Source organism: Diabrotica virgifera, chromosome 8 (genome assembly GCF_917563875.1).
Source record: "Diabrotica virgifera virgifera chromosome 8, PGI_DIABVI_V3a".
Taxonomy (NCBI): Eukaryota; Metazoa; Arthropoda; class Insecta; order Coleoptera; family Chrysomelidae; genus Diabrotica; species Diabrotica virgifera.
This window is the reverse complement of record NC_065450.1, coordinates 76,359,677-76,384,666: the sequence shown is the minus strand read 5'-3', so window position 1 is coordinate 76,384,666 and position 24,990 is coordinate 76,359,677. Positions and strand designations below refer to the sequence as shown.

General features: G+C 34.3%; 1 protein-coding gene across 1 annotated transcript in view; it reads right to left on the bottom strand.

The window, feature by feature from the left end:
- The window catches only part of LOC126890184 (uncharacterized), a gene marked incomplete at its 5' end in the record, with an annotated part of 88,972 nt that overhangs the window by 18,710 nt on the left and 45,272 nt on the right, over window positions 1-24,990 (bottom strand). Inside the window, 2 exons of the mRNA XM_050659039.1 lie at window positions 15,942-16,754; window positions 22,264-22,491. Coding sequence (XP_050514996.1) covers window positions 15,942-16,754; window positions 22,264-22,491 — 1,041 coding nt within the window. The remainder of the gene's footprint in view (window positions 1-15,941; window positions 16,755-22,263; window positions 22,492-24,990) is intronic.

Below are 24,990 nucleotides of genomic sequence, written 5' to 3'. Positions count from 1 at the left end.
ATGGGAGATCGAACGATTTTGGAAGGGGCGTTTGGTATCTGAAAGATTGAGTTTGGGAGATCTAAGAAGGCAGTTACGTTTGAGCTGTAAGGAAGTCACGTTTGAACTGTAAAGAAGTCACGTTTGAGCTGTAGCGAAGTCTAGTTTGAGCCGTCAAGAAGTCAAGTTTGGGAAGTTAAAGGATTCTATTCCTGAACTCATCAAGTGAAGTTCGTTTAGAATGTAGTTGCAAGTTAGGTTCTTCGACCGGCATACATGGCGGTTTACAACGTGGACTCCGGCATTTTCGCTACTGTTAGGCGGATGTCGATATTATCATACCACTATTGGTATAATTTTTTTATATGCAGTCAGAATTTATCCAGGAATTATTCAGAAGATAGTTAGAAGTTTTTTTTGTGTTAGAAGTTTTTAACATCATAGTTAAAGCATGGAGTTGCTTTTATATTTTTTTGATCCCGTTTAATATACTCAAGGACTATTAAGTTCTTCAATATTTTTGTTCGAGTAGTGCCGATATGTTTTAAGGAATAAATGCTGAATTTTTCTATAAACTATGGAAGTAACCATTGATGTACTGTACATGTATCTATTCCCTTGTAAAGTGACATTTAGTGAAGTGTACCTAACTGTTTTTTGGACTTAAAATCAACCAAGAGAAGATACAGGACTAGTATACAAGGTATTATTTTTTATGTAAACTTTAAATTTTCTTAATGTTGTTCTGAAGCTATTTTCTTGTGGCATTTTTATAATTACGTATTTTTTATGGGAAATAAGCCACAATTTTACTAAAAAATGAATTTATTAACGTTTCGAAGCCCAAATCGTGAAACCAATTGTGTCGCAAATTCCTCGGTAGAATGCAGTAGGATGTGGTTACCCATACTGAAAGAGGAAGTCAATAGAAAGAAAATACCACGATTAGTAAGTCAATAACATATCGAGTTAGTACAAATTTTATATTTTAGTATTACTTATTGTATATCTATGTAATATTAATATTATTTATAATTTAAACATATTAAAGTCAGAATTTGGTATTAGTTTTTTGAAGGTAGATTAAATGTAAGACCAAATACTTACGATGTCGGGATAGTATCACGAGGTTTTTTCCTGGTTTTCCCTCGTGATTTACTATGGAATCTCTAACCCGAGAATTTTACTGTCATCGTTGCATTTGGTTGTCTTTTTAAAGACAGATCACATGCTATGATTTTTTTTTGCGACGGATATTCTTGAGTTGGGATTGATTTCATGTAATCGAATGAACTATCTTTTAGTAAAGTCGTCCCAGGAACGCAACTCATAAATATTGGCGATATCATTTTAAAGTCTTCTACTTTAAAATGTATAATATACGTCTGAATTGCCAATATAAATGAGTCAGATTAAATAAATTATTAGAAGAATTTTTTTACTTAGCAACAACATGTTTGTTTTATTTTAATAGTATTTTGTATTTTGACAACGAAACCCGATTTGGGCTTCGAAACGTTAATAAATTCATTTTTTAGTAAAATTGTGGCTTATTTCCCATAAAAATACGTAATTTAAATTTTCTTTTTGGTAAACATGATCTCTCTTTGTAAAACCGCAAGAGATCGCAGTTCCTTTTAATTTTATTTTGTGTCAATAAATATTGTTTGAGTCACTGCAATACACTATTTATTATTGTATTTTCCCTTTCTCTTATTTCGCAAGAACATCAAAGATTTGCATTAGTAAAGACATAGATAAGGTAAGTCACGCCATAAGTATTTTATATATTTTGTATTGACTATGTTTTTGTTTAATTTTTGATTTAGCTATCTTTTCTTTTACGTTTCTATTTTTGTATATTTTTGGTTCCCATAAGGAAACCAGTGGCGCCCAATATTTTATTCCTTTTTATTTGATATTCTTATTTGATTTTTCTATTTTTTTTTTGTTTCTAAACTAATAAGAGAATATTAATAACACCCCTTTTAAGAACCATCCCATATCTCAAGTTTGCTGGAGGACGTGGTATTCGATTTAGGTTTCGACCTACCATATCCCGCACATTTTCGATGGGTGACAAATTGGCTGATGTTGATATGGCCACTCTAAAGTCTCTATACCAGATTCTTGTATGAATTCCATGGTTTCACGGGCATTATAAGGTCTTGCGTTATCCTGTTGAAAGATCGCATTTGGAATGGTTTGTAATTAGGGATGTAAAAGTTGCAGTAAATGTCGCTGTACTTCTCCTATATATTTTCGAGCTGTCAGAGTGTCCTTAATAAGAACTAGAGGTGATCTGCTTCCCAAAAATATAGCACCCCATACCTTAATACTTGGTTGTCTTGCTATATGACGTTCAAGACTTCAAAAACGTCTTACCCTTATGCGCCCATCGAAGCCACCCAAACAAAACCTAGATTCATATAACTAAACCAAATAAAATTCCATTGATTATTCCAGTTTTGTAGAGCTCTGTGCCATTCTACGCGTCAAGCCTTATGCTGTGGTATCAAAGGTAACACCAAAAGCAGACGGTAAGCTGTCAGTCCTATTGCACTTAATTTTTGATTAACTGTTTTTCTTGATACCTCCCTTTCTGTAGCTGCAACTAAATTATCTCTTATTTGATGTACACTGTACAGTCTATTCCTGAGAGCAAGAAGTATAAAATGGTGCAAATCACGGCTTCGCAATAATCTAGGACGACCAGACCCTCCACGATGCCGATAAGTCTCTTATCATTGGACCACCATGCCTACAATGCGTCCTTTTTCGAATTCGCTTAAATGTCAAAATTGCCGAAGACCGCGAACTCTTGGCATTTTAAATTTTTTGGGTAAATCAAAAACTATTTAAAATTAAATCACGTCCCTAGATGGGACGTGAATTATAAATTGTAAAATTCCCTCATCTTTCTTAGTCTCAGCATCCGTATTAGCCCGATCAAGGAACACAAAACTTTACACAAACCTCAAAAAAATTAAAGGAAGGATGAAAATTTGGGAATATGTAGTTGAAATTGTCTATTATTATATAAGAAAAAGTTTATAATTCTAAACCGTCTCCATTTTACAAAAATAGGGAAATAAGGGTTGGTTTTTCATTAAAAGTGCTGTATTTTAAAAATAATGAAATAATAAAAAAAATGTAACAGTGAAAAATAAAATAGTCATCAGAGTGATTTAACCTTAAAGATTGGTCTTAAAATTTTTTTTTAGATCTTGATTATTTTATGAGATATAGCCTATTTTTAATAAGGGTTAAAAACCAAAAATTTTTAAAACGGTCTTATTCGCTTAGTTTTGTATCAATTAATCTGAAAATTGATGAACACACTTTTTACAGATCTATTAAGGGCTTGAGGTTAAGATTTTCCAAAAATTTTCAAAAAAAACTTACGGCCAGTGGAAAAATTTTGGAAATTTTTTTGAATTTTTGGAAAAAGAACTGAAAACTTTGGTTTTTCCTGTAAGTATGTCTGTACTTACCTGAACGAATTACATGCGCGTGCACGTATCCTATATTATTTTCTTTTTGAATTAAGTTAATAATTTGAAAAACTATAATTTTAAAGTACATACTTGTATTTTTAAGTTAATTATTTCAATATAAACATATAAAATGAAAATATATCAAAATTTCTCAAAAAATATTTCTTTTACTAAATATTTATTAGGTTTTCTAAAGTTCATTTAAAAATTAAATAACTTAATTAAAAATAAATGTACTCTATTAAGAGGCTACATCAGCGCGTCATCAATATTTTTTTTCGATAGTTCTCCGAACTTTCAACAGTGCGGCAACAGTGTGTCGGCAGTACTACAGTGCCAGTGATACTATACACTATACTATCAGAAACAAAGGCACAGTAATGTGATAACAATAATTATTATACTCATAGGCGCGCTAAATGTTGCCATGTCAGTCAAGTTCGATTTCTTAGAGAATCGTTTTGCCGTGTAGATAATCGTTTTTTAGTAATTCCATTGTGACAAAAAATCTAGACATGGGATAAAAAAGTTTATTTGAAGAAACTGTATTTTTTTGTTCTTCTTAAAGCGGCACAGACTCGTTTTTTATATTTAATTTAATTTTAGAGTAATTTCTACATACTAACATGTTTCTTAAATTGGGCTCTGTACCACAATTCTTTACTATATTGCGAATATGTGTGCCAGATATCTCGACAGAATATTCAAAATTAAAGTTGCAATCTTGGAACGCGTTTTTCGCGCGCTGATGTTGCCTCCTAAGTTATAAAGGATCAAATGAGCATGAAGTACTAAAATGATAAAAGGTGCAATGAAAAATCGTTTATTGTATATCGAACTGGATCGTCACTGTTTACATTTAATTAATTAATCTAAATTATTCAAAGTTCATTTTCATCTTCGTCTGATGTAAAATTTGTGTCTGAATCAACTTCATTTATAATAGAATCACAAACCATACATACTTATAGACGTTTCACGACCATGTTAATCTTTCGGATCGAATTAACGCCATCTCTTGATTGGAATGGGAACTAAATTGACAAATTTTAGTTATGTAGGAATTTCAAATTATAAATTTTCCGGGATTTTTGATGAAATTTCGCAGGAAATTAATACAACAGAAAGACAATTCAATGTTTTATTCAATGTTTTACTGAAAACTTCAAATATTCCAATTTGTTTTCAAAATGCTATAAACACTACTGCCATGTGTCACGTGAAAGCACTGATGTGTAATATTGAGTTGAATGAACATTTTTGAAAGAATCTTGTAGGATGATTGTTTAGATAAATACCTTATAATCTTTTACAAACTTCCAAAAAGATATAGGCCCGAAATGTTGATGACACACTTGTCTATTGGAATAAACTGTTTCAGGATCTATTATATTGTTTTTTAAATGTGGAGAAACACAACACGGGATGATCAATGTAAACTAAAAATTCTACTCACAAAAACGGAGAGGAGGTTAATACAATTGATTAAAATTGTGATTAAATCTAATTAAAAACGTAACACCACTATAATAAAATATTTAAGCCACAAACTGTAAAATAAAAAGTAAATTAATTTAATTGTCAACTGTCAGTTGTTAAATATGACAAGAGAATTGCCTGACAGCGACATCTCTGGATTGGAATGGTAACTAATTTGCTGTCTTGACCTTGACAATTTACGTGAAACGTCTATGAGTATGTATGGTTTGTGAATAGAATCATCTGTAAAATCATAATTTTGGGTCTCTTGGCAGCTACCATCTAAACTATTATCATCTTAATCATCAGAAACTATAATGTCTTCCTTTTTATGATTTGTACAATTACCAGTTTGACAACTTCCGCATGCAGCATGAAAAAGTTTCTCCTCTGTTTAATACATATTTTTGTCTACATTCTAATTTCATCACAGTCCAAAAGCATTTTGTGTCTATCATCTTTTCTTTCTGAACTTACACTTTTTAATGTTTCAATTCCACGTTTGACAATTACAATTTTTTCGTTATCACATTCTAAATGTTTTTCACAAATAAAACACGAATTATTATTTTTTGTTTCACTGTTCGCACTCATTGTAAATATTTACACAATTATTTTATAACAAACAGATTACTTTTATAGATAATAAGTTTTTTTTTCTCTGATTCTGGCTTTGGTTTAGAACTAGAACCTTTAGCCACGTAATTGTATAACTTATCACTAAGTCAGGAGAGTAATGTGTAGTGTGTGTGTTGAGTAAGTGTCTTGTTACTTTGCAAAGTCGACGTCATTGTCTTTGCAAAGAGACGCTAATTGTTTCCGAACGTCTGCGGTCCCTAGATAATAAGTTATAAATTCAAAAACTTTGACAGCCGAAAACGATAACAAAACATTGCAGCGTGAACATTGCTCCAATTTTTTAGGTTAGGTTCGTCTACTGTGTTTAGGAAGCGCGCCGTTTTCTCTTTTAAGCAACTTTTTCACCTGTGTTTACGTACCCCATATATTTTTACCTTTGCAATAGGCCTGTTGTATATATATGTAATATGTTATTCAAGCCTTTTTTAATATGTTCCCATATTTTCATTTAAAAAAAGACTTTCAAAAAAGAATGGCATCGATTTTATTAAAACATGACATTTTTTTGTAGTTGTTTATAATAAGTGAGCCTTATTTAAAAAGTATTCTATGCATAAGAAAAATAGATACCGCTTTCGAAAAAGTACATTTTCAAGTACCTACAAGCATATTTTTAAAGTTTTTTATGAATTTTCAACAAAGATATTATTGATTGAAATCTTGAAAATTAACTTAAAATAAAAATCAAATAAATATCCATTTTTTATCGCCATACAAATTTTTATCCTTTAAAGTAACATTGTGCAATTTTAAATCTAAATGTTAATTAGCCATCTTAAAACGTAAATCTAAAAGGAGTTTTAATTTAAATGATTACGTAAATTTTTGTGACAAAAAATATGTGTTGCTCTCAAAACTTGTATTAGTATATTTTAAAACATATTTTTCTAAATTAAATAATTTGTAATTCACAATGAAAATATATTCACGTTAAAATTGATATTTTTCTAAAGGTATTGTGTTTTTTTCGTATATTTTAATGTATGATAAATGCCCCAAATTATCGATTTAAAAGTTAGTTAATCTTAAAATGTGACATTTTTGTTGCGCGCGCAATTCAAATAAGCGCCCCTGTTAAGTACTTTAAAAAGGGCTATAGGTTAGAAACGAATCAAGATGCAAACAAAGTTTTTAGTCAAAATGTTAGGATAAAAGTACCTTGATGATTTTTAAATAAAATTTTTTGTTATTATTGCCTTATTTTCCGAAATACAGCACTTTTAATGAAAAACCAACCCTTATTTCCCTATTTTTGTAAAATGGAGGGGGTGTAGAATTGTAAACTTTTTTTTATAAAATAATAGACAATTTCAACTACCTGTTCCCAAATTTTCATCCTTCCTTTATTTTTTTTTGAGGTCAGATTGTTCTTTGATCGGGCTATATGGCTTGCAAATTGTAGAAGCCTCGAAGGTGTAACCAGAGAAGGTTCCCGTTGTTTTCAGTCTGGTGGGATGTAGAATAACATTATGTTGTTTTATATGCCATTAGAGTGAAAACTTAGTCTTTTACAATTTAAAATGTTTAAAAACTACAGATTAACTTTTTAAATGCACAGAAATAAACTTTCTCTTCTTTCTTGTTTCTACAAACAAAAAAGAAAAAAACTTCAGTTAAAGAAAAGATAGCGAGGTAAAAACTGTATCACATATTATATTTTTAGATAAGACAAAAAATACTTTTGATCCAAATAAATAATTGTATACAAAGTGTTGAATTTTCTTTGGCCATCGGTATATGTTAATAGTAGTTAGTAATCACAAACATAAGTGTGTGTGTGTGTTCTCATCCCTTTTGAAGATTGGTTTTATTTGGGCGTTTATTGCTTTATAGGCCTCTTTATCACTCAGTCCTGTGGCTTTTAAGCACTTCCTTTACTGTATTTTAGTCTATGTGTAGTCTGTTATCCATTGTTTCCTTCTTTCTTCTCTATCACTCTTAATGTTTTTTGCGGCCTGGATTCTGTTTCTCTGCATATGTTGTTTGAGGACACTTCTGGTGTTAATGATTGTTTGAGGGTACATAGCTTCTGCTTTGCGGTTTTTTGTATGGATCGTTGTATCTTAGATGCCATTTCGTTTAGGTATTTCTTGTTTTTGGACTGTTTCTCAGCTTCATGTGGAATTTAGCTGATAAAAATGGATGGTTGCTATTACAATATTTTCCTGGATAAGTCTTAACATTCTTAACAACACTCCTCCAACGGGTTTACCAGGATAAAATATATCTGAATTTTGTATCTATGTCTTGGTGATATCCAAGTATAAAGGGTGTAACAAAAATACAGGTCATAAATTTAATCACATATTCTGGCACCAAAAATTATTTGATTGAACCTAACTTACCTTAGTACAAATGTGCATATACAAAAAGTTGCAGCCCTTTGAAGTTGCAAAATGAAAATCGATTTTTTCCAATATATCGAAAACTATTAGATATTTTTTATTGAAAATGGACATGTGGTATTCTTATCGCAGTAAAATCTTAAGAAAAAATTATAGTGAAATTTGGACACCTCATAAAAATTTCATGGGAGTTTTGTTCCTTTAACCCCCCCCCCCAAATTTTTGTGTACGTTCCAATTAAATTATTATTGTAGTACCATTAGTTAAACACGATGTTTCTAAAACTGTTTTGCCTCCTAGTACTTTTTCGAAAAGTCAGTTTTTATCAAGATATTTTGAATATTTGTACACCACATATTTGTATATGGTTAAGTACGATTATGGAGACTTGGTAATAATATGAAAATTTATGTATGATTTACAGTTTTAGGTATATTTTGAACCATATTAAAAAGAAGCCACATCTCGATAAAAGGTGTCTTCTCGAAAAAATACTAAGAGGCAAAAAAGTTTTAAGAAAATTGAATTTAACTAATAGTACCACAATAATAATTTAATTGAGACGTACACAAAAGTTTGGGGGGGTTTAAGGGAACAAACCCCCCATAAAATTTTTATGGGATGCACAAATTTTACTATAATTTTTCTTTAAGATGTTCCTGCCATAAGAATGCCACATATCCATTTTCAATAAAAAATCTCTAATAGTTTTCGATATAAGTACTCGAAAAAATCGATTTTCATTTTGTAACTTCAAAGGGCTGTAACTTTTTTTATGTGTATATTTGTACTAAGGTAAGTTAGGTTCATTCGAACTATTTTTGGTCCCAGAATATGTGATTTAATTTATGACCTGTATACTCGTAGTCACCTTGGGGGATGTTAAAAGCCTGTTAACAAACAGATTGTTGTCTATACAGAAGTCAGAAGTGTAGTAAGCGTTTTCCTCTGTCACTTTTTGGACAAGTCCAAATAATCCTACTAGTCTAAGAGCTAGAGCCGAAAAATCATCGTCATAAGTAATATGGAGTTTGGCCTGTGAAATGTGTCTATTGTATATTGATAATTGTGACCCCTTTCAGGCTGACACCTCAGTGGATACAGGAAGTAGCAATAAGGGATGAAAGGGGAAAGTTAGTGTAGTCTTTAAAGGTTTTCACTTCCTATGTTGTTAAACCTCCATCGATTTGCATGAAAATTGGTAACTAGTTAGAACATACCTCAGGATTTAAAAATGATTTGGTGTCAACTTGCACTTTTACGCTGGGGGTGGATACCACCCCTTCTCGGAGGTGAAAACGATTTTATTAAAAATGACCCCACAAATCGATAGAGGGACAAATTATAAGTAAAATTTGTTATATCATGTTATTAAAATAAATAAATACTTTTTGAGTAACTAAAGATCAAAGATTTGTCTGTTTAAGAGCACATGCGTGAAGTTACGGATGATAAAAAGAAAATATTAATTAATTGTATGTTACTAAAATATTATTTTTATATTAATTCGATATTATAAATTTAGCAAAAGTGTATTCGAATATGTCAAATGTACCCATTATTGGACACCCCCAGTTTCTGGACATATTCAGTTTATAATAAAAAAAATTCAATTAAATATCGAAATAATATAAAAATAATATTTTACTAACATACAATTAATTAACATGTTCTTTTTATCATCCGTAACTTCACGCATATGCTCTTAAATAGACAAATCTTTGATCTTTAATAACTCAAAAAGTATTGATTTATTTTAACAACATGATATAACAAATTTTACTTAAAATTTGTCCCTCTATCGATTTGTGGGGTTATTTTTAATAAAATAGTTTTCACCCGCGGGAAGGGGTGGTATTCACCACCAGGGTAAAAGTGCAAGTGGCACCAAATCACTTTTGTTTCTTGAGGTACGCTCTAACTAGTCACCAATTTTCATGCAAATCGATGGAGGTTTAACAAAATAGGAGGTGAAAACCTTTAATGTCTGAACTAACTTTCCCCTTTCCTCCCTTATTGCGACTTCCTGCAGGCCCGGCCCTAGGGATTTTGCCGCCCTGGGCAAGATCGGCGACATGTTCATGTCTTTTCAAATTTCACTATGGCTCTTAATTTGCTGAAATCTATCACTTAATGCATTAACGGTTGTCTATAATTTTTAAATAGAAATCAACTTTATATCGTGTCTCTGGATCTAGGTCCATATCTAGTTTCATCTTCAGCCTCATCGCTAAATTGCCTTTTCACTTTCCTCTTTCTTGCTATTACTGCGTCTCCGATTTTCGGGTTCTCAATTTCTAACTCTTTTGCGTCTGTCAAATAGCCCTGGAATTTTAAATCACTTCCATGAGATTTTAAATTGATACACTCCCATATCAATACTCTGCAGTGATTTGCTGACTACGTTGATGTGAAGTAAAATGTCATGCCATATTACCTCAGAGCAAAGAAAAGTAAAATAACGGATTTGATTTGCCAAACAGCTTGCCTCATAAGTAACCATTTTATCGTTGTTATTATTGACACTGATTTCCACAAGACCATCGTAGATTTCTTCAATTTGGTATCTGATGGGAGTAATTACATCAATTATTCTACTTTCCCATATAGTTTCGGACAAATTCTTCAATGTTAGGGTAGGCTAGAAATATGATTTTTCAGTATAGCCCAACGATGAATAGATGCTGAGAAAAAATTGTAAATTTTCGTCACCAAGGAAAAGGAAGAAGCTGCAAACTGAGAGGCTTTAACAGCATCGTTCACGACTAAGTTGTGTGAATGTGAATAGCTAGGCTAGAGCATTGTACAAAAAATGCTTTAGGATTCATTTTCAAAATTCTGTTTTGAACTCCCAAGTTATTCCCTTTCATGTTTGCAAATTATCATATTCTTGTCCTCTCATATCTTCCAAAGGTATTCCCAGTTCATTCAGTTTTTGCAAAATATCTTCTGTAAATCACAAGCCTGTGGATTCCGGTACAGGCACAAATCAAATATCTGCAATTTTAACACTTTGTAAACAGTAACCTATATCGACAAAAGGTACAACAATAGTTATCTGTTCAATCCCAGAAATATCAGGTGTACAATCTAAAATTATGTCATAATACTTTGCTGATTTCAGAAAGTTTTTAATTTTGATTTGGTCATGGAGGAGCTGAATACAGTAGAACCCCGATAAGTCGGCCTCCGATAACCCGGAAGTCGGGCTAACCCGGACCGATTTTCAGCAGAAAAAACAAACATTTTTTTACTTTGACTGAGTTTTTTACCAACAAATAAACAATACTGTATACAACTGTACATAATTTCGATGTATTGTGCATAATGTATTTTATGTTTTTGCAATTATAATGTGTATTTGTTTATTATTTATATGTATTTTATTAATTTTTACCATATTCTTTGGCTAACCCGGATTTTCGGTTACCCGGATCGGTCGCGGTCCCGATTAATCCGACTTATTCCACTGTTCCACTGTAATTTCGTTTTGAATACGTTTTCTCAAGTAGTAACGCTGCTTGTTACTACCATTCGTTGTTCTCCTAATGTGCTTTTGTAAAACAGAATCAAGTTTCTAAAGAGCTCAACAAGCTTTAAAAAATTACCATTGTTGTGATGACAAATTTTATCAGAATCGCCCCTCATTATTCTTATGCGATGAAGATTAAGGCGGCGTTGTCTATCTCCCGTCGAATGAACCTTGCAATTGTTATTGTTTCACTTATTTAATTCTCGTTTTTACAGTTGCGCTTTTGTTGCTTTTGTTCATAATATTGATTTTTTATAATATTAAAAAACGAATTTATTATTTCTTCAATTTCAGAAATTGGCTGTCCTGTAAAATTTGCCGCCCCAAAATTTGCCGCCCTGGGCAGCCGCCCAGCTCGCCCACCCCTGGGGCCGGGCCTGACTTCCTGTATCCACTGAGGTGTCAGCCTGAAAGGGGTCATAAATGTCAATATACAATGGACACATTTTACAGGAAAAACTCCATATTACTTATGACGATGATTTTTCGGCTCTAGCTCTCCATCTATACCGTCTCTCGAAAGTAATGATCTTCTGTAGATGCACAAATATTCTGTGATTTCTCTATTTGGAAGCTTCCTAAGCGTCTGATTCAACGTGATGCATTAGCAGTATACGGGTATACCCAGACGTATTTTTGAGTTGCAAAGACATCGTGGAGGTCCAACATAATACTTTTTTACATTTCCTTCAACAGTTGGGTTTTTGTGAAATTTTAATCTATTACTTACCTAACCCTGAGAGACATGTATACAAAAAATTGTTGTTATAAATAATTCATTATTCCTGGGTTCATTTTTCTTGTTACTTAGTATATAACAACATAGATCAATTCATTTACTGCGTCATTTACGGAGAAGAGAGAGCTACACGGTATTTATAGATATTGAGAAGACGGACGACACAGTTCCTAGACAGGAGCTAAGGCTCGTGAAGGATATAATATATGAGGGAGCGTATACCAAAGTAAGGACTTGTGTCGGATTTACCGAAAGTTTTCCAGTGACGGTTGGTTTGCATTAAGGCTCTTTACTGAGTCCCTACCTCTTGTTACGGATGTCTTAAGACTCATCCCTACGTTAAGGATGTTAAGGATCCCTACTCATTTGTCAAAAGACTTGGAGTGGTGTTAGTGCAAGAGAGATAAGAAATTTTGGAGGAGAAGTTGGAGTGTTGGAGAAGAGCTATTGAAAAGAGAGACCTTAAGGTTAGCAGGTCGGAAACGGAGTATAGAATGGTTGGTGACATATAATTGATTAGAGAAAAACTAGGACGAATAGGAGAATTTTAATACTTTGGCTCCTACACAGAATATTCTCCATAGGATACATGCTGGTTGATTTAACTGGAAGCGAATGAGCGGGGTACTCTGTAACCGAAAAATTGGAAAAGAACTGAAAGAAACGATATACTAGAGCAGTGGTTCCCAACCTTTTTCCCTCGAGGACCACAAGATCTATAAGAAAACGTCTGCGGACCACATGATTTTATAACTAGGTAAATTAAATTGAGAACTAGAGAAATATATTTTAAATCCTTTAATATACATTGTAATAAGAGTAAGTAATTAGAAAAAAAAACATAGTTATAGTCTTAATATAGTTATAGAAACATTATAAATCTATTGTAAAACGCTTACAAAATATGACACTAAGTCTCTCAGTGACTTCCTTGGTTTTGCATTTTACTGGCAAGATCTTCGATATTTGGCTTCAAAGAGGTCAAACTCAACCTGAATGGAGCATCCAATTTCAACAAACTGTTACGATGCTTATTCTTAGTAACATTTAGTGTTGAAAATGCTGTTTCACAAAGATATGTAGAATTGAAAGGAAGTAGAATTTTCAAGGCTTTTTGGCTGAGGGTTTGGTACTCATCAAGTAACTTGATCCAAAAGCTTGCAATATTGTCACATTGTATTTTGACAACTTCAAGCTGAGGATCAGAAGATATCTCAATAAGTTCTTCCTGTTCATTAAGTGTAAGATCAATATCCTTGAGTGGTACAAAAGGATTTGCCACCCACAAGTTTTTAGAACTGACGTCAGAACTGGCAGGGAAATAGTTGTCAAAATACCCTTGAAGCGATGCTATGTAAGCCTTTACCAAAGATGACAGCTGTTCTTTATTTATATTCATACCTTCCGTTTCTATTATAAATTCAGAAAACAGATTAAACATAGCAAAAGATCCTTTCTCTACTTCAGTTTGCCATAACTTTAACTTTTGTTTGAATGCAGCAATTTTTTTCCACAGATCGAATACTGTGTGTGAGGGCCCTTGAAGACCAAGATTCAGCACATTTATAATTTCAAATATATCAGTCAAAAAAGCAAGTTTAGCCACCCATTGTCCATCCCGAAACACAGCCGCTAGTTCTGGATTGTTTTTGTCAAGGAACATACAAACCTCCTCTCTAAGTTCATAAAATCTGGCCAATACACGCCCTCGGGATAACCATCGTACTTCAGTGTGGAGGAGAAGTTTGGAATGAAGCGAGCCCATATCATCACAAAGCGTAGCAAACAATCTTGAATTAAGAGCTTTGCTCCGGATTAAATTCACAGCCTTTACAACTGTAAGGAGGACTTCATTGAGTTCAGGACTCAACTGTTTGGTTGCTAGCATTTCTCTGTGAATAATGCAGTGTGTTATTTGTACTTCGGTTCCCGCTTCTTTCAGTACAAAACTTTTAAGGCCTTGTTTGGAGCCTGTCATAGCAGCCGCGCCGTCAGTATACAATCCAACACAGTCTTTCCAAGATAGTTTATGCAACTTTAAATACCCATCAACAGCATTAAAAATGTCCCGACCTTTTGTATGACCTGGCAGTTCAATAGATGTCATGTATTCTTCATTTAATTTCTTTTCTTCATGATCAATGTATTTTACACCAGTAAAATTGCTTTATTTGTAACATCGGTAGACTCATCTAATTGCAAAGAAAACCACTTAGATTGGTGAAGCTTTATTATGAGTTGGTTTTCAACATCTGCTGCCATCGATTCAACTCTTCTAGTAACTGTATTATTTGATAGAGCTATGTTTTTCATTTTTTTAGCTGACTCTTCACCAAGTACTTCTTTAGTGGCTTCAAAAATACAGGGTAAAATTAAATCTTCTCCTATTGTAAATGGTTTTTTTGCTTTTGCTATTTTCAATGAAATTAAAAAAGATGCTTTTAAAGCAGCCTTATCCTGAGAAGAATACTGTTTCATTACTTGTTTTGCATTTTTAAGCTGAGTTTCTTTGCGCTTGAAAAAATCCAATGGTTTTTGAACAAGTTCTTTGTGTTTTGTCTCAAAATGACGCATGAGTTTGGCCGGTTTCATAGCTTCATTGCATAAAACCTCTGAACATACAACACACTGAGGCAAATGAACATCTCCATCTTCTTTAAAAGTAAATCCATATTTTAAGTATTCTGGGCTGTACTTACGATTGGCTGGTTTTCTACTTTTAGGTTCACTTGAAACAAACCTGTCACTAACACTCGTACTAGCACTAGGTCCGGGTTCACTTTCATCATGTGCTCTTTTTAAAAACTTAAACAAATTCACTTGCTTACTCATTGCAGTCTCTCACTCTGTACATACGGTACGTGACACTAGACACTACGACAGACAAATGGCCATGGAACTCAGGAGAAGGTAGACAATGCTGGGCGGGGGTGCGGCTACACAGCGGCGGAGGGGAATGACCGAGCTTGAGAGTGGTGGAAGCATGTGTCCGCCCGCCCCGCAGTGACTATTAATAGCCTACCCTCTCCGCGCTCGCGCTGTGCCACTGTCACTCCACGCCTAACATCAGAAATAAAAACAGCATTACTCATGTGGCATACTTTCATAACAAACGTATCTCCGAGGATGAATGTCTCATTATATAGCCAGTAAAAACATTGTTATACTCGTATTGATGAAGAAAACCGTGAATTATAAGACGTACTCTGAAACAGCCCGCGGACCACAAGTGGTCCGCGGACCACGGGTTGGGAACCACTGTACTAGAGTATGGTGAAACCTGCGTTGGTGTATGGCGGTGAAGTGTGGCATATAAAGAAGATTCAGGAAAAGAAGATGCAAGTAGATGAAATAAAACTGTTACGGTGGATGCTGGGTAAGACTAGAAGGGACAGAATCAGGAACGACTTGGTTAGGGAAGAACCGGGTGACAACAGCCTCAAAAAAGATTCTAGAACAAAGACTACAATTATTTGGTCACGTTAGACGTATATCTAACGTAAAAACTACGTGGGATGAAGGATAGAGCTGTTAGAAATTGATGAAAAGAGATGTGAAGAAAAACGAAAAACTGGAAGGACTGTGTGGAAGGGGAGAAAGGTTTAGGCGAAGAACACACGATGGATAGAAACGAGTGGCAAAGAAGAGTAAGAAACAGCAACCTCTAAAAAGGTAAAAGCTGAGGAAGAAGTTAAAGTTTCTTTTACAGTTTTATCAAAAAATACACTTACCATCAATCAAAAGCTGTCTATAATATTCTTCCGTTCTCTGTATCTCACTATGGCTATTCGATTTCTGCAAATCGTTTCTATGTCTGAAATCCCTACTCGGTTTAGACGGAGCTCTTTTCTTCTCTCTACCTAGTCCATCTACTCCATTTAACACAAACATATCATTCTGCATTACCTCTATGTCCCTCCTTTCTAGTAGCTCGCTAATATTCTGCTCTATTTTTCTCAAAGGCGATATCTCTGCGCTAGGTTGGGAACTCTCTACTTCTTCCTCTTCTTCTACAGTTACGTCTAATTCACGTTTAGGAGTAAACTCTTCAGCATTTAAACTAGGTAAGGACACGACCCTGACTATGGGAGATATAACTGGGCTAAAGTCTTTGGCTGTCTCGGTTTTCGGGGAAACAAGATCCTGAACAACACCTTCTCTGACTAACGACTTTATATTATCAAAAGTAGTGCTATGCTTTCTCAGTTCGAGATCGTACTTGCTTGGGGTACTGGACCTACTGCTGCATAATTCCACGCTGTGTCTCGATGGAGAAGAACTTAGTTCCTGGCTGAGTAGTCTTGAGTTGTTCAAGTCTAAACTCAGTCTAGATTTAGGAGAATTGCTTAATCTTGAATGCGAAGTACCGAGATCTACGCTATATCGAGAGCTAGGAGTATGAAGTTCTCGGCTCAAGCGATGACTAAGTTCTCCACTAAATCTACTAGCTGGTATACTTAGCTCAGAACTTAAGCGGGAATTTAACGATGAATTTGAAGTTAGCGAACTGCCCATAGCCTGGAGGGATTTTCGTTCTTTATTACCTAAAAAAATTAATTTTATGTTAATAAGAAAAGTATACAGTGTGGACCATGGACGTATAAATAAAGTGTGGACCAAAGAAAACAGTCCACCTCGATATTTGGCAGTAGTTATTAGATTTTAAGGAAATGGCGAAAAGGTCGATTTTTGATCTAAGGGGAACACATTTTTTACGGTACATACATCTGTCATTTGTCAACCCCCTCCCCTTAATTTTAAATAGGGAATAGGGGTCGTGTGCTAGCTCATTTGAAAGGGTATTCACTTCTCTATTCAGTAATATAAACATTAACATAATTATTTATACAGGGTGTCCAGTAAAAAATATTTTAATTAAATTATTTGACACAAAAAGAAGAATGTATGTAACTTATTTAATTCAAAATACATTCTACTGCTGCCACAAAACATAAAAAAATGTTTTTTGATAAATAAACATTGCCTTTCGCCTAATTTCAATGTTCAAGCTGCCACCCATTTGCCTCTTGGTATGTTGAATATTGAATTTAAACAACAAACAATGTTTATTTATCAAATAAACATTTTTTCTGATTTCTGTCAGCAGTAGAATATATTTTGAGTTGAATAAATTACATACATTCTTCTTTCTCTGTTAATTAGTTTAATTCAAAATAATTTTATGTGACACCCTGTATAAATAATTATGTCAGTGTTAATATTACTGAATAGAGAATTGAATAACCTTTTAAATGAGCTATTCCCTATTTAAAAATAAGGGGCGGGGAAAGTGGAAAGGGCGGGGGTTGACAAATGACAGATGTATGTACCACAAAAATGTGTCCCCCTTAGATCAAAAATTGACCTGTTTTTTTATTTTCTTAAAATCTAATAAATACTGCCAAATATCGAGGTGGACTCTTTTCTTTGGCCCACACTGTATATGGTTCGTACAGTATCAATACCGAACAACAAACACATAAATTCTGTATGTAACGAGGAGTACGGCAAGGAGCTTACAGTCAGAACGCTAATAGAGAAAGCCAATGAATATCACTTGAACTTATACATTGGCTTCGTTGATTATGAAAAGGCATTCGACTCGATAGAACTTTGGGCAATAGAGAGAGAGCTATGAACAACTGTAGGATAGATTCTCGATACAGAATGCTCATACATAATATTTATAAGAAAGCTACAATGAAAATACAAATAGATGAGAAAACCAAAGCTATACCAATCAACAGAGGAGTTCGCCAGGGAGACGTTATTTCACCAAAGCTGTTCACACTGGGACTTGAAGACGTGTTCAAAGACATTAACTGGGTAGATAAAGGAATAAATGTTAATGGAAGAAAACTGAGTCATTTGAGATATGCTGACGACATTGTAATATTCGCTACAAGTTTCGAAGAATTACAGACCATGATGACGCAACTATTTCAAGCTTCGGAAAAACTAGGTCTTAAGATGAAGTTGGAAAAAACAAAAGTAATGACGAATACACCGAACATTACAAAAATAACGTTGAATGACATAGATTAAGAAACAGTAAGCGAATACATCTACCTGGGACAGATAATGAAAGTTAACAAAGAAAATCAAACTGCCGAAATTACTAGAAGAATAAGGTTAGCGTGGGCAGGATTTGGAAAACTGAGTTGGATCTTGAAAAACACTAAAATAGAACAATCTTTGAGAACCAGAGTTTACGATCAGTGTATCCTCCCTATACTTACGTATGGTTCACAGACGTGGACACTCACCAAGGCCAATATGGATAAAATAGCAAAGGCACAGAGAGCGATGGAAAGATCAATGCTAGGGGTGAGGCTCCTAGACAAAAAAACAAATACATGGATTAGAAGCAAAACCAAAGTAAAATACGCAGGAGAACATGCTGCCAAATTAAAATGGAGCTTCGCAGGACACAATGCCTGACTGAAGGATAAAAGATGGAATCACGAAATACAACAATGGAGACTGTGGCTAGGAAGAAGAAGTAGAGGAAGGCCACAAATGAGATGGGCAGATGACCTAAAGAAGTTTGGAGGACACAACTGGAAACAGGTCTCAATACCAAGAAACGACATTAAAATGGTGATAGGCGACACAAACGCCAAGATCGGAAAAGAAGAAGAGTACATAGGGGTAATAGGGAAACATAGTTTGCATAGAGACACAAATGAGAATGGTCAGTTTCTAATAGATTTCGCAGCTGGAAAGAATATGATTATCAGTTCGACATGCTTCCCACATCGGGACATACATAAGGGCACTTGGATATCACCTGACGGAAACACAATAAATCAAATAGACCATATACTAACTGAAAAAGAATGGCGACGAGTATATTAGATGTAAAAAGCAGACGTGGCGCAAGCTGTGACTCAGACCATCTACTAGTGCAGACACGGTTTAGATGCAAAATCAGTCGACAGGTAAAGGAACACTATCCAAAACAAGAAAAACTAAACTTAGATAACCTAAAAGTCCTTGAGGTACAAGAAACATTTGAGAGAACAGTTGATGAAAAATTACTAGAAGAAAACAGAGCAGACTCCACAATAGAAAATCAATGGAACACCATAAGCAGTATCATACTAAACACAGCGAAAGAAGTCATAGGAACAAAGACACAACGGAGAGAAGAAACATGGTTCGATGAAGAATGCAAACAAGCTATACAGGAAAGAAATGAAGCACATAAGAATTACATACTCAGACGTACTAGAGAGAGAAAAACAGAATTTGAGAACAAAAGACGAAGAGCAGATAAACTGTGCAGGCAGAAAAAGAGAAAGTACGAAAACCAACGGATACTAAACATAGAGAGGGAGTTTAAGGAAAACGAAACACGTAGTGCATACCAACTTATTAAACATTTAAGACAGGGATACAAACCGAAGACTAGCCTCTGCAAAAATAAGAAGGGTGAAATCATTAGCGATATGGACGAAATTAAGATAACCTGGATGACATATTTTAAGGAAGTATTAAACAAAGGGGCACAACCACCATTACAACAACAGAGGCAGCAGCAGGCAGGGCAGGAGGTACAACAACAAGAGCTGGGGGAAGATGGAGAAGAAAATGAATTAACTAGACCCCCAACGCTAGAGGAGGTCCAAACGGCAATCCACATACAAAAAAGCCACAAAGCACCGGGAATAGATAAAATACCGGCAGAACTACTCAAGCAAGGAGGAAGGAATTTGACACAACAGATGTATCAGCTAATACGAGAGATATGGATAGAAGAAAAAATCCCCCAACAATGGAAGAAAAGTATAATCTGCCCTATTCATAAAAAAGGAGACAAACTGTTGTGTCAGAATTATAGAGGCATCTCTTTACTTTGTTCGGGATACAAAATATTCACAAACATCCTTAATCGAAGACTTCAACCTCTCACGGAAAAAATCATCGGGGAATATCAAGCAGGGTTTAGGCAAAATAGATCTACCATTGACCAACTATTTACAGTTAAACAAATACTAGCCAAAGCATGGGAATATGACATGGACGTTTACAATCTCTTTGTAGATTTTAAACAAGCCTATGATTCAATAGATAGAACAATTCTACCTAATATATTGGAAGAATTTGGCATACCATCAAAATTAATACGACTAGTGCAAATGACAATGACAGAAACAGAAGCACAAGTATGTATTCAAGGACAGATCACTGATGCGTTTACGATAACGCAAGGACTGAAACAAGGCGACGGACTGGCTCCAACGCTTTTTAATCTTGTCCTTGAATATGTAATTAGACGGTTGACGGTAAGCGGAAATAACATACTTACAAACAAATCTACCCAATTAGCAGCATACGCGGATGATATAAACATAATGAGCAGAACAATGAATGCAGCGGAAGAAACCTACGTTGAGTTGAAACAGAGTGCAGAAGCAGTAGGGCTAGCAATAAATACAAATAAAACAAAACTACTCATACAAACCAGATCAAATAGACCAGCGCAACAACACTTTATTGACGATATAGAACATGTGAATAGATTCACGTACCTAGGAATGGATCTGGTTGCAAGCAATGAAGAAGAACCGGAAATAAATAGAAGGCTTGTGCTGGCAAATAAAGCCTATTTTGCGATGGGCCACATATTCAAATCGCGAGACGTACACCGGAAAACAAAACTCCGGGTATATAAAACAATAATCAGGCCCATAGTAAGTTATGCCTGCGAAACATGGGTGGTGACACAAAAATTACGTAGGATACTGGGCCCAATAAGTGAAAATAACAACTGGCGAATAAGGTATAATAGAGAAATATAAGAGCAATATAGCGAACCAACTCTAGCACAACACACTAAACTGCAGAGATTACGGTGGGCAGGGCACGTGGTCCGCATGCATGAGAGTAGAAAATTGCTGAATGCAAGAATGCAGGGAAGAAGACCTGTTGGAAGACCTAAAAAGAGATGGGAAGACGAAGTCGATGAGGATGCCAGGAACTTTCTGGGAACGCGTTCATGGAAAAGAACAGCGGTAAATCGAAATGATTGGAGAAGCTTATTGAAGGAGGCCAAGGCTCGATTTGGGCTGTAGTGCCATTGGATGGATGGAACTGGAAACAGGTGGCACAAAACAGACAACACTGGATTGAATTGGGGGAGGCCTATGTCCAAAGTTGGATTACTGAAGGCTGAAGAAGAAGAAGACGAGGGCAAGGAGACATCACCTCACCAAAGCTATTCATAACCCTTTTAAAGAAGGCAGATCTGAACGAATATGGTATCAACATAAATCATTTGAGATTCGCGGATGACATCGTCCTTATAGCCGATTGTGTGGATGATGCATTGATAATGAGGAACAAATTATATCACTCTCCCTTAGAGGTCGGAATAAAGACTAATATCAACAAGACGCTAATAATGACTAATCTGGCGCTAAATCGTAATATTATTGTTAATGGAATGGATATTCAGCAGACTGCATCTTATAAGTACTTGGGACATGAAATTCGGTTGGGAAGAGATAACCAGACGTGCGAGCACCCACGTCTGAGAGGATTTACCTGGGCAGTGTTTGGTAAACTGAACATTTAAATCGGACTTATCTATATGCCTGAAAAGGAAAATCTTTGACCAGTGTGTGTTGCCTGTACTCACTTATGGAACGGAAACATTAACACTCACAAAAAAGGAAGTGAACAAAATTCGCGTAACTCAGAGGGCTATGGAGCAAGATGTTGGGTATCTCCCTAAGAGACCGAATCCCACACGAAGAAATACGTCGTAGAACAAAAACAACAAAAAATCGCGTCGCTAAAGTGAAATTGGGCAGGACACGTCGCCAGATTGTCAGACAACCGATGGACAAAACGTATTGTCGAGTGGAGGCCACGAGAAGAAGCACTACGGAGCAGAGAACGCCCACCAACCAGAGGAGCCGACGATCTGAGGCATGTTATCGGAACTGGATGAAAGCCTCACAAAACAGAGACAGATTGAAAGAGCTGAGGGAGCCTATGTCCATCAGTGGACACGTACAGGTTGATGATGATATAAAATTAACCTACCCCTTCTTATTATATACGTGCTATTTCCAGATATATTGGCACTGTTCAGTTCGGCTGGTAACATCATGTGATCATCAGAATCTGAGAAGGGTGACGTAACTTCATCTTCTGTAGTGCAAGGTGGCGGATCAGGCCAATCTTCCAGTTCCTTTAGTCTATTAGGTATAGAGCTAGTGCTAGAGTAAGATCCTGATTTCCTTCTTCTTCTACCTATAACTTTGGTGCTACCTAAAATGTTCGATAATTAGATAATCATATTTTTTATGCAAACTCGGGGGTCATATATCAAAATACTAGTCATGTAAATGTAATAGGACACTAAATAAAAGTAGTCATTTAAAAAAATTACAGTTACCTGTTATCTATCAATTGTTTTTTAATCGGTTCCGATTATAAATTGTTTTAATTTATATCGAGAAACTATGGTCGTAATGGTAAAAATCTGTCTTCTTCATAGCCTCCTTGACAACAGTTAGACCTAGAAATAGTACTATCGGGGGATGGAGGAAGACAGATTTTAATCAAAACGAAATCGTAGATTTTCTTATTTAGGTTCCGTTTATTCTACTATATTTTCGAACTAAGGTACTGTGCGGATCTTGTTCTAATCTAAGATAAAAACTTAGCCAAAGTTAAAGTACAGGGTGTAACAAAAATGCAGGTCATAAATTAAACCACATATTCTGGGACCAAAAATAGCTCGATTGAACCTAACTTATCTTAGTACAAATGTGCACATAAAAAAGTTTACAGCCCTTTGAATTTACAAAATGAAAATCTATTTTTTCCAATATATCGAAAACTATTAGAGATTTTTTATTGAAAATGGGCATGTGCTATTATGGTAGGGACATCTCAAAAAAATAATAATAGTGAAATTTGTACTACACCCCATAAAAATTTTATGCGGGTTTTGTTACCTTAAACCCCCCTAAGTTTTGTGTACGTTCCAATTAAATTATTACTGCGGTACCATAAGTTAAACACAATGTTTTTATTAAACACAATGTTTTTAAAACATTTTTGCCTCTTAGTATTTTTTCGATAAGGCAGTTTTTATCGAGATGCGGCGTCTTTTTTAATATGTTTACATAAAATTTTTATGGGGGTTTTGTTCCCTTAAACGCCCCAAATGTTTGTGTACGTTCCAATTAAATTATTATTGTGGTACCATTAGTTAAACACAATATTTCTAAAACTTTTTTGCCTCTTAGTAGTTGTTCGATAAACGATTTTTTATCGAGATATTAATATGTTTCAAAAGATACATAAAAAATATATATTCACAATAAATTTTCATAGTATTACTAGGTCCCTATAATCTTACTTACCATGTAAAAATTTGTTATGGATTTTGCAAATGTTCAAAATATCTCGATAAAAACTGATTTATCCAAAAATTACAAAGAGACAAAAAAAGTTTTAAAAACATTTTGTTTAACTAATGGTACCACAATAATAATTTAATTGAAACGTACACAAATATCTGGGGGGGTTTAAGGGAACAAAACCCCAGAAAATTTTAATGGGGTGCAGAAATTTCACTTTTATTTTTTATAAGATGTTAGTCTGTAGAATTCTATATGTGTCTTGGATAGAACACAGAACGAACCTGCCAATTCTACAAGAGCTTAATATAAAGGACATGAAAAAAGGAAACCGTTTTTTTATATTTGGGTTTTTTTTTATTTTCAATTGGCCTCTATGAACTAAATGCAATACAGAAGTAAGATATGAAGTACAATTAATATAAGAGATTAATTTATAAAATCTATTAACTGTTTTTAACTTTCCTGTGATAAGAAAAATAGATGAAAATTTCAGTAAAGTAAATTTTATATAATATGTGTGCATTTTAATAAAAGTTTGCTAGAATAAGTTACTACAAAAAGACACGTTGAAACAAATAGTTATGTGACTGTTACAAATAACAATTTTTGTGAAAATGTAGGACACCGTAATTTCTGATGTTTTAAGAACCACGTACAAAACATAAAAACGTAACTAAGTAAGCTGTTCCTGTTTGATGAAAGGAGAAGTAATAAAGACGACCATAAAGAGTTAAATCTTACAATGTTTTTGTTCCAAAAAAATCCTTGTTGGACAATTAACTTATCCACAGAGGAACAAATTTAATCTTTAAGAAGATTTTCAAGCATCGTTAATTAATAAATTAATGTATTAATCCCTTAATGCCTTAATATTTTTTTTATTAGTCATAAAAATGGTGAATTTTCTTTTTACTCTTAGAATACTTATTAGCAATGTTAAGTTTTTGTAGATATTTTAGACATTTTTATAACGTTAGTACAATAACTTTTAAGTATTATTAAGATTCATTTAATAAATTGCTTTTGAATAATTCGCAATGTAATTTTTTTCAATGCTTTCAATGCTTTTGAATAATTTGCAATTATTATTCAATTAATATTCTTTCTTACAGGAGTTAACAGATGGTAGCACTGATTATTTATTATGGAAAGCTACTAAAAGACTCCATCATCATCATTCTCTTTGCCTTATCCCTATGCGGGGTCGGCTTCCCTAATTACATTTCTTCACACAATTCTATCTTGGGTCATATCAATGTTAATCCCCTTTACCAACATGTCCTGCCTTATCGTCTCCCCCAGGTCTTCTTTGGTCTTCCTCTCCTACTCCTTCCAGGAATCTGCACTTCAGCTATTCTTCGTATTGGGTGATTAACATCTCGACGTTGAACATGAC